The 11,243-nt window shown below is 29.6% G+C and overlaps 2 protein-coding genes across 2 annotated transcripts in view; both read right to left on the bottom strand.

Annotated features, from left to right (window-relative positions):
* Positions 1-11,243, bottom strand: part of LOC107462687 (protein DETOXIFICATION 43) — a gene marked incomplete in the record, with an annotated part of 40,029 nt that overhangs the window by 16,830 nt on the left and 11,956 nt on the right. The window contains 1 exon segment of the mRNA XM_052253084.1: positions 10,466-10,659. Within this exon segment, the coding sequence (XP_052109044.1) occupies positions 10,466-10,545 (80 nt within the window).
* On the bottom strand, positions 4,056-10,481 carry LOC107462830 (protein DETOXIFICATION 43; the record flags this gene model as incomplete). Its single annotated transcript, XM_016081508.3, is given in 12 exon segments — positions 4,056-4,525; positions 5,341-5,462; positions 5,547-5,642; positions 5,724-5,912; positions 5,997-6,160; positions 6,463-6,563; positions 6,660-6,756; positions 6,921-7,056; positions 8,832-9,040; positions 9,510-9,851; positions 10,243-10,364; positions 10,463-10,481. Coding segments are annotated over 12 exon segments (1,646 nt in total), but the record flags the coding sequence as incomplete, so codon positions are not given.

The following is an 11,243-nucleotide window of genomic DNA, read 5'->3' as shown; positions in this document are numbered from 1 at the left end:
CCCTTGGAAGGTTGTAGAAGGCTTAGAGAAGGGGGTTGAATATATGACCTTCTTTTACTTTAATGAAATAAGATTTTAATTACTGACTTTCACTCTGAATCTGTTTGAACTGTGCAGCAGAAACTTTATAAGACAATTTCGTTTTGTCTCATAAATATCAGAAAATAGAACTCAGAGAAAGAGAAGAAGAATGACACCAGCATGTATCCTAGTTCAGTTGCCTTGTGCAATGTAACTTACATCTAGTCTCCACTACAACAGTGGTGAAATTTTCACTATAATTAAAGTATTACATACACCGGTTTCACAAGATTGACACAATCCTTTCCCTCTCAAGTTCTATCCTAACTTAACTTGGTTATGCTAATACCTAACTCTCCACCCTAAGTGCTAACCCAACTTAGAAAGGGGTACCTCACAGGTACAAGACACGAGACATTTGAAACAACCAAAAGAAATCTGAAATCTCTCTAGGTTTTTCAATCAAGTGTATCACTGGACTTTTTGTCACCCTTTGGCTTTTTCTTGAGCTCTCTCTCTTTCAGTCTTTTACCACTCAAGAAATTACAGAAAGATATACATTAAAATGAAATTACAATCTGTAAAACATGAAGGAGATTGATGCTTCAACAGCCTCTGTTGCTATTAGATGAATCGGATTGTGCTTACACTGATTAAGTTCTTCACATTGGCAGAATACTTCTTTCTCTCTAGAAAACACTGTCCAACATGTTGAACTTTTCACAGATTAGTTACTTAGAACAAAAAACTCAAAACTCTGGGTCTCTCTCTTTGTCTTCAGAAAGATGAAGATTTTTCTTTTGTATCTCCTTCCATGTTGCTGAGTTGCTCTCTTCCAAGTCAACTCCTCGAGCTGTATGCTTCATCAACTTACCATTTCACCATTTTTAATTAATTCCTAAATTAGAAATTTTGAATCTGAGCCTTTTTGCTAGACCGAAGGCCTTAGATAAGCAGTGAAAAAGTTGTTTAATGGTAAACCCAGATCTGAATCCTTGAGCTACAACTTTGTCCCCAAGAAACAATTTTGGCCGTTGATTCACAGAAGTGATTATTAGAAATTACTTTCTCTATTTATCTCAAATTGGCGTAGCAGAGAGTTAGAGAAGAAGTGAACAAAGTAAATTGCAATCCAATGGAAATAATCACCTTTAGCTTCTGACTTAGCTTGAAATAGTTTGATTTGAGTGATTAGACCTCTGCCTTTTAGCTTAATATTTCTCTATCTTTCTTCTTTGATGAAATGAGCAAGGAACGAATCTATCTCTCTCTTTTCTCTAAGTCTGACCGAAGGAAAAAGTGAACGTTGGCTTTGGAGTGTACTAACTTGGAGGGATTAGCTTGGGTGAGCAACTCGGGCTTGGGTTGGTTTCTCTCTATTCAGCCCAAGTGATTTCTTTGTTCAATTACTTTGGGCTTTATGTTTTAGAGCCCACCTAGTTACTGGTTTGATTTTTCATCCTATTGGGCTACTGCATCATTATTTCATTAGCATGCAATACTAATCAAACACAATCAAAACTAATTGGTTGTTTAACCCAATAAAATAATATTTGTCATCATCAATTAAGTTAGTTAATTTCTTAACTCAACAATCTCTCTCTTGATGACAAACATAATTGTAACATTGATCAAAGAAATTAAATTTGAATAAAGTTAAAGAACTTTTCTTTGAGTGATGTTACTTATTTTTGTGTTGCTCCCCCTTTCTTTTTCAAGAATTGCTCCCCCTTGATTGGTGCTCTTCTCTTCTTTTCTGTTTGCATATTCTTATAGAGAGCAATAATATACTATGTACAATATATTGTCTATGGATGAAGCAATTAGTAAGATTTTCAAACAATTTTAACATCTCAGAATAACACGGGTGCATAAAAAACAAGCAAGCTACTACTACTCTTCTTTTTGTCATCAAGAAGGACAGAGGAAATGCAATGAATATCAAACCTGCAACAAATGGTTAGTGCAAAGTCCAAACATATAAAGAAGTAAAATTAAAAGTGGCAGTTGTTAAACAGGTTACTGTCATCCGAGACAAAATAAAAATAAGTCCAAAAATAAATAACAAGAGTTTTTATGAGACAAAAGTAAACAGAAGACTGCAGTATGATGAGATTATTTCAAGCATCAACAATGTATTCGAAGGAGTTTCTAATCATACTTTTAAAAGTTTGCGAGCGTTATCATTGGCTTTAGTTATTCTTCTCCTACGATCTCATACTTCTTTGACCCAGCTTAATCTTGTTTCAAACTGCTGCACTGTTTTCTTCTTATTGTTCCTGTTGAATTTCTTTAATTCGAGATCCTTTCTTAAACTTCTGATTTGAATTTCGTCCCAACATTCTTCATTTCTTGTATAATCTTGTTTACTTGTGATCTCAACAGTTATTCAAATCCTTGTGAGTGTTGTCCTTATCACTTATCCTTCTTTTCTAAGGTCTTGTATCCTTCTGAGTAAATTCGAGATTTGTTTTAATGTCACGTATGACCTTTAGGTATAGCAAGTGATATATTAGTTCTTTAGAACGCGTTTTGCGGACGCAAAATGTGAAGCTTGCGAGTGCGGATGATAGTGTCTAACTGCTTAACTGTCTTTAACTGCTATCTATACCTGTGTTTACCTTGTCTATTTTTCCTGTGTTTGTTCTGGTGTGGTACTTTTGAGATTGAATCTTGGAACTAAATTGATGATAGTGTTGGTTGATTGCGTGATTGGTTTCTAATTGAGATTTAGTAAAGTATGAAATATCAAGCTGGTTCAGCACATGTTTAATGAACCTATGTTTGGAATAGGTTGGTTGTTCATACTGTTAGAAAACTTTTAAGATTCTTTTATAAGAAAAGTGAGTTTTGAATTTCTGGATACTGAACTGATTTCTTTTAAAAAGGTTTTGAAATTTTTTAGTGGTTAAACTGTCGGTTTTTAAACGATTCATAAGACATCGATAATCACTGAGTTTGAAAATAGATTTTTCTTTAAATATCTTCTTATGACAATTCTGAAACTCCGCGGTGAGACCGTGTGGTTAGGTTCTCACCCCTACAGCTTTATCTTTTCAGGAGACGGATGACGAGGCTCACGAAGAGTTTTATTGCGTTTTGCTTATTCGATGTTGTTGTTTTAATTATTATTATTTATTTATCCTCGCCATCAATATTATATTTTGTAAGAGGGATAGGAATGGTATGTTTTGTAAGTATATTATATTCATAAAATACCTATGTAAGAACTTTTGTATGTATGTATATGTTTGTTTATTTTCAGATAAAAAGTATTTCCGTTTTTATTAAAAAAAAAACAGCGATACGATTTCGAGTCAAAGGCTTCTATTTTATTATTAAGTATATGAAATCGTCATAATATTTCTTGTTATTAGAGTGGTATGGCTAGAAGTGTGATATTCTAATAGTGAAGTGTTACATAAAACATAATCAGAATAAATTTTATCCTGAAACCAAGGGGTTCACTTGTTAGGGATAATTAGAGTCGGCACACTCCTAATGTATTAAACCCTATAAGCGTGAGCAGAAGCACACCAAAATTGATGTAAAGTATCACCAATAAATACAGTGAACAAAATTGTAGAAATTATAATTTTGTACAGGTGAATATTAATCATATAGGTAAATAGTATTATATAGTAAATAGTATCTGCATAATGAACAATAAAATACATACTGTGTGTGTCAGCAATAAAATAACATCCCCAGTTTAACGTGAAAAATCCAAAATTTCATTTGATGGCATTAACTCATGCACTAGGAAGCCCCTTTTATAGGTCAAATTTTGTATTGTAGAACCAGTTTTACATAGTTGTATTTGTGCCAATTTTTTTTTGTGCCAACTCTTTGATTTTACAAAGCCATCAACTTTGACTAAGGTGATAAAATGAAAAGCACTAACCATCCAACCCTTTAATTTATCTCACTTTGTGCTATATTAAAATATTTAAAGTCTTACCACTCTTGAAATTTTACCAGAAGAAAGAAACTAATAAAATAATTAGAGATAGAGAAAGAAATTGAGTTCAAAATTATTGAAAAGCCATTTATTCTTATTATTATTATTATTATTATTATTATTATTATTATTTCTCACATGTATATATATATAAGCACTCAGGAGTATACATATAACTGGCAATAGGATTAAGAATCTCCTACATACCAGAAAATCACAAAGACTATAGCTAGGGTACATCTCAGTATGTAAGGAAAAAATACAAGAGAGACAAAATGAAAATGAAAACAAAGAACTAACACATGTAAACAGGGCACTACAAGAAGCATATAAGATTATAATCATAAGAGAATTGAGAAATGAGAAGGATTCATGTCCTAAAAATATAAAAAAGAAGGAGACACTCAATCCTAAAGGATGAACATACATTGATACAAAACATGAGCTGAATAACACAGTTTGGAATTTATTTCCTATGTTACCTAGACGAGTTATTAGTAATTGCCTCTCAGAAAACGCCAAGGCCCTGTTCCGGTTCCCATCCTGCATATAGCATTTGACATATTGGTAAACAAAATTTGGAACATGGAATCATAAAATCTTGAAAGCAAAATTTGGCTTTTCTCGGAATGAGTTTGATTATTGTTTTTAAAATAGAAATGAGAAAGTATAGAGAATAAACTTTTAATTAGTAAATATTAGTTAATTATAGAATTTGTGTATAATTTAAAATTTAGGATTTATGATCTAAAATTTAAGATAAAATAAAATAATTAAAATAATTATTTAATACTGGAGATCACTTCGATAAAGACATTAAAAATGTTTTTTTAAAGACATTTACATGTGTCATGATATTATTAGACATCTTTATTAAACCGGTTAATGATTTATTTTTTTAATAAACTAGAACAAAATCAGTTTATTATAGCAACAATAATAAACCCAATTATCCGCATTATAATTATTAGACCCGATTTGATCCGATCGATTTACATAATCTAAACCGAATCATATTTAAATTTGTTGATTAAAAGACAAAGATATCTCTGATTTTTATTAAAAAAAAAAAACCTATGATCTAGTGGGTTATGTAAATTGGTCGGTTCGACTAGATCTGATAACAATTAGGTTTATTATTATTATTATTATTATTAAAAAAATTAGTTTTATTCTAATTTATTAAAAAATTTAAAAATAACCAATTTATTAATACGTCCAATAATAATATGATACATAAGTGTCTAAAAAGACGTTTTACACGTCTTTATGAAAACATCCTCCTTTAATATTAGCCGAAAGAAATTGGTTTCGTAGCGTTACTCTTTTATTAATTAGTAAGGAAAATAGTTTGTTACCTCCAAATACCGGCAAACATGCGAAGACCCATGTATATTGCCAATGCAATCCAGATGCCAACAAAACCATTGGCCCTAGAGAGGAGGAACAATGTGGCAATACTTGCTAGTGAAACCAAAACCTGAAAAACACAGAATATTATGTTTAGATAGAGATCTAACACCCTATAAATAAAGGCATTTCATTATGTGAACTCATAACTTACTAAGGAGTATGCAGAATAAGCAAAATCGGAAGCACCATAGTTCACACCATCAAATACAAAAGCTAATGAATTGATTGGTTGTGTGACAGCAACAAACTGTTGGGGTAATAATATAATGAAATTAGCCACAAAATCATATAACGAAGCATTACCAAATCCATTGATAAATGTATGTACCGGGATGCCAACTCTGATGAGATGGATAACAAGAAGACTTTTGGAAAAGACACCAGCTCCAAAGTACAATCCAACGCCAACAACAAGAGAGAGGGCCACTCCTAAAATAAAACTCATTTGAAGTGTTCTTGTTGCAGCAGCAGTTACTTTCTCGAAATTTTTCTCAGCAAAGCCACATGCTAGAATTGCCTGTCACCCCCCAACCAAACTTATTATTAGATACTCCTTTCAATTTTCTCTAAGTTTCTATAATAAATAAATAATTGGCAGTACCTGTACAGCAACAGCTAAACCATCAGCTAGAAGGGAAGATGTCAACCAAACCTGAAGACAAGTTTGGAATGCAGCCATTGGAATTGGGCCTAATCTTGCTGCCAATGATGCAGCCAATGTCACACAGAATGTCACTGCTATTACTCTTGCCAATAGTAGACCTCCTATAATAATTCAATCAACATGAGCTAATAAATAAATAACAATTTTCTAGTTTGATATGTACGTCACTTAAATATATTCAATTACTATTTTTATGTAAAATTAATTCTTAAAAATTGTTAAATAACAATTTAATCTAACTTATTAAATTATCTAATAATTCTCAATAATTAATTTCACAGAAAAACAACAGCATGCGAGTCTCGACATTTTTCTAAAATATGATACCGTTTGAAGATTAAAGGACCATTAATTTTTTTTTTTTTAAGTAAAGGAGAAAAAAGAGTGAGATTTGTTCCCATACCATTTTTGAGAAACCTAAAAATCTGGAGATCCTTCATGCTTGGAGGCATAAGGTGCACTTTTCTCATTAATATCATCAAGAGAGCAAATGCCATTATGTACCTAAAAGGATGATCAACATTATTTTCATAAGTTAAAGTTGTGCAAATAAATAACTAGTAAGTTTTTTCAAATTACAAAATCTTTAAGACTTCTTACTGGGAAAGGACATGTGAAATGGCTGCACCTCTGATCCCCAATTTGCAGTAAAATATTAGTACTGGATCCATCGCTATATTCAGTGCATATCCCGAAACTAAATTCAACAACAAAAGCTATATGTTAGTGAAATTAAATTTCATTATTAAATGAAAAGTAAAATATAATAACATGTTTAATTAGGCAGATCAGAGTCAATTTTATCTTGAAAAATAAACTAACTATTGTCTTAAAACAATATAATGGATCAATTGAACCTACGAATGACATATAACGGAGTTGTTGTGTCTTTGAAACCTCTGAAGATTCCTTGCATGGCCAAAGATAGAAGCACTGCTGGAGCACCTAAGGCTCTCAGTCTCAAGTACTTCATTGCATAGCCTAGCATAGGAGACCCCTGCATAAATTACAGATAATAAAGAGATTAATTAAATACATACTAGGAAGAACATTCACACCAACTAAGTGAAATATTTTTGGGTCTAATATGTGTTAGTCTTAATGATATTTAAAGACACTCGCTATATATTATGAAATATTTTATATTTTGAATAATTTCACTGGAGTATTTTTAGAGTTTTAAATTTGACGTATACATTATGTGAAATGGTTCCAAATTTCATTTTATGTTGAAAAATATAAATGAAAAGAAATCGGTCTCACATTAGAAAAAGGATTTTATTTTTCTGAAAACCAATTAAATTTTGTCATTTTTGTACAAAATTTAAAATGAATTAAAATTAAATATTGGAGCAATAAATTTTATATTTAATCTTAAATTATTATTTATGACATATAATTCCATAAATACTAATGTGATATCTGATATGACCCAAAATAAAATTAAACTAAAACCGATGAGCATTGGAGATGCTTTTACATTCATATATAATTACTTAGATTTTTTCTATTAATTAGAAGATTCTCAAATTAAACCCAAATTATTAAGACCACCAATCATATAAAAACGGCAAAAATAATTTTTTCTAAAATTGTTTATTTGGACAAAGTTAAAAAGGATATTCTAAAAAATATAGATTAATAATAAAAGCGTAAATTATAAATAAAATTGAATCAACAAATAAATTAAAAGATATAAAAAATAATTAAATTATCCAAATTAATAGACCAACAATTAGTAATTCTAACTAATATTAATTTAAAAGTCTTAAATCAATATAAAATAATTTTTTTCCAAAATCTCAATTTTACAATAAATTTATTCAAGGAATTTAAAAATAAAATAATAATTATTAGACTAAAAATAGAACAATTAACAATAAGAATTAGTAGATTAAAATATAGATCTTAAACAATCAGAAAAAAATAAATTATAAATAAAAATTCAACTCTTAAAAAATTATTAAATTTACAAAATAAAAAATATCAAAATGATGATGAAATAAAAAGATAATTAATAAAAAGATAAACAATCTTTGAATAAATTTTTTGTTAAAAATTTAAATTTTAAACAAACTAAAAGATTGGTATCAAAGTTAAAGGAACGCTTTCAAAAAATATAGTAATATTTTTTAATAAAGATAATGCTTTTAATTTATGTCAAATATAAAAAATTTATGATAATTTATTTAATGGACAAGATCCAATATTTTTATTTAAAGATGTTTTAAACGTTTTGTCTGAATTTCTGCCAATTATTAAATATATGGTATTAATAAAATTTAAAAATATCAACAAAAGAATATAAGTATAAATTTGCTAGTAGTTTAAAATTTAGACTTAATTTGATAAAAATTTTTAAAGAGGTGTTTGTGTTTTTTAAAAGTCTAAACTTTTTGTTTTGTATTTGATAGATAAAAAAGATTACGTGTTTATACTTGCAATTTTTAAAAGATAAAAATACTTTTGAAAGTACTTAAAATAAAACTTTTTAAAGATAATTTATGTCTATCAAAATTCAAAAGTCTAATATAACTTCATATATTATAATTAATTCATTTTTAAATTTAATTCTTTCATTAATATTTATTTCAATATTTTTAAATTTTAAAAATTATTTTACTAAATATATTTGTTATTGATCGTATTTATTAAAAATTATTTTTAATTTAATTTACTATTTAAAAAAATCTTTTAAAAGCTTCAAGAAAACAAGTCAAATGCGTTGACTAATTGCACGTATCGAATAATTAAAAGATGGAAGACACTTACAGATTTGACTCCCATAGCACCTAATAAAGGTTTGGCTGCAAATACAAGAGTTGCAGCTTGAAGGAGTCCAAGAACTGTTCCAAAAAGTAGTGCTGTTGATGCTGAAGCAATGTGTCTTTTCTTTCTTCCACTTTTTGAAACACTCTTGCTTTTCTTACTTCTACCATCGCTAACCGAGGTAGACTTCCTTGCATTTGTAGTATTGTTATCTGGAAATTCAAAACGTTAGTGATTATCACTGCTATTTATACATAAAATATAGGTTGTAGAAAAAATTAAAAATATTTTTAAATAAATTCGCAAACATTAAGGACAAGCTGCGTTCTTTATCCGTAAAGTATAAGAATACAAATACATAGTATACAAATAGCATTTTTATAAAATTTTTAGTATAGCAAGTAATAAGGTTGGTGAATCCAGTAAAGCTGCAGAGAAGATTCTAGAAGAAGCTGACTCAGCTAGAAGTAGTTAAGGCAGTTAGACAGTTATAACTCTTTCTTTCTCTCTCTTATCTGTTGAGTCGGTTAGGAGGATAGTGCAATAATAGGTGTGATAGAAATGTGTATGAATGTCACACCTCTGCTCTCTCTCTTTCTCATCTCTTTCTTCTTTTATCTATATATGTTCATAGAAATTTGAAATTCCGAAATATAAAGAAGGGGGGAGTAAAGAAAGTACCATCTCCATTATTATTTGTGACATTTTCTAAAGTGCAACCATCCCCATTATTTTCCAAGTTCTTAGGAACTGAATTCAAGCCAGCATCACCACTTGGAACCTCGTCGGGATTCTCATTGGGGGCACCTTTTTCTATGTCATCCTCATCATCATCAGGCATGATTTCATTGGACTTGGCCTTGATGGTATCCATGGCTGCTGCTTTGTTGTTATTGATTTTCTCAATGGTGTCTTCCTCAGCCACAAAGGAAGTTGTGATACTAACCAAAGGGAAAATGGTGATCCTTGAAGCTTGGTTGAACAAAGCTATAGAAACTCCTGCTGCAGCAAGTTCCACCGGTCCTACAAATAACAAACAAGCAATGGAAATACCTTTTCTTAATAATTACACATATTCATTTTATGGGAGATTAATGATCGTATATTAGAGAATAAAGTGTGTTTGTGTTTCTGTCAAAAAGGAATAAAGTATGAATGCAAGTTGTGCAGAGAATACAAAATGAAAAGATACTAACTCAAAAATCTTAAAGACAGTAAGTTAATGTGTTTCTCATCTTATAAATTTTTTATTTTTTTTTATTTTCTTCAATGTAAGACTAATTTCATACACTATTCCATACACTTGCAACATTAACAAGTTCAAAGTTCAAATCATGAACCGGCATTGATATCATCGAAACTAAAGTCGCATCAAAAGGTGTTGTAATATTTTAAGGTATATATGGGTAGATACCTAAGTGGCCAATGAATGCTGTGTCTATGAGAGAAGCAATGGGATCAGCAGCAACAGCAAGTGCAGAGGGAAATGCAATCCCCAGAATCTCCTTTGCAAGAGAATCCATCTTGAAAATAAGCCTACACTCCCATCAATGCAATAATTCAGATCCATCATAATGTATTAATTAGTGAAGTAATAAAGAAAATCAAAGCTTATAAGATATACAAGTACATACCTTGCATCTTTGAAGAAAACTGAGAGAGGAAGTTTCCACTTATTGTTTGAAGTAACAATGGCATTGCTATTATTATCGTCCATATAATGTGTCTCTTGTTCCTAGAATCTTAATGAGATATAATTCAGAAAAGTGGATGCTTCAGATTCCTGCTAATAGAGAAGATTGCTTCAAATCGATCTCTCTCTAGCTACTATCTGCCAAAATTTTGTGTTGGAGGTGATTCAGTATTTATTTCATACCAAACAAAATAGAGAACAATAATAATAAGCATGTTATGATATTTAATAATAAAATATTACATATACCATGCAGGAAACAGAAGCTTTTTACTAATTTAACAGTGATGAAGGATCTATTTATAGAGCAACTATTTGAGTGAAGTGTCAAGTACCCAAGATTACTTTGAGTGGTCAAAAAGTAACAGAGAAATATTTAAGGACAAAATAATAAAATATTATGTCATTTTCATTTATATTTGTTTACCATAATGCCTTCCTCAGATATGTATATCTCCCCAGATAGATGTGTCTACATGTTATAATAATTTGTAACACATCCCATAATAGTTGGTTCAATAGCTTATTTAATTCCTTTGTCTCTTATGCAAGAAAAATAAAACATGGGTCTACAGATGTAATTTTCACAAGAATATATATATATATATATGTATTAGATATATATTAAGATCAGTTACTAATATAAAATATTTTTTTTAATAAATTAAAAATATACGATAATGCTAAAAAAAATCTAAACTAATTTTATTTAATATTTATTT

The sequence above is a fragment of the Arachis duranensis genome, chromosome 8, assembly GCF_000817695.3.
Source record: "Arachis duranensis cultivar V14167 chromosome 8, aradu.V14167.gnm2.J7QH, whole genome shotgun sequence".
Taxonomy (NCBI): Eukaryota; Viridiplantae; Streptophyta; class Magnoliopsida; order Fabales; family Fabaceae; genus Arachis; species Arachis duranensis.
The sequence above is the reverse complement of the archived record's forward strand: the minus strand, read 5'-3'. Positions and strand labels throughout refer to the sequence as shown.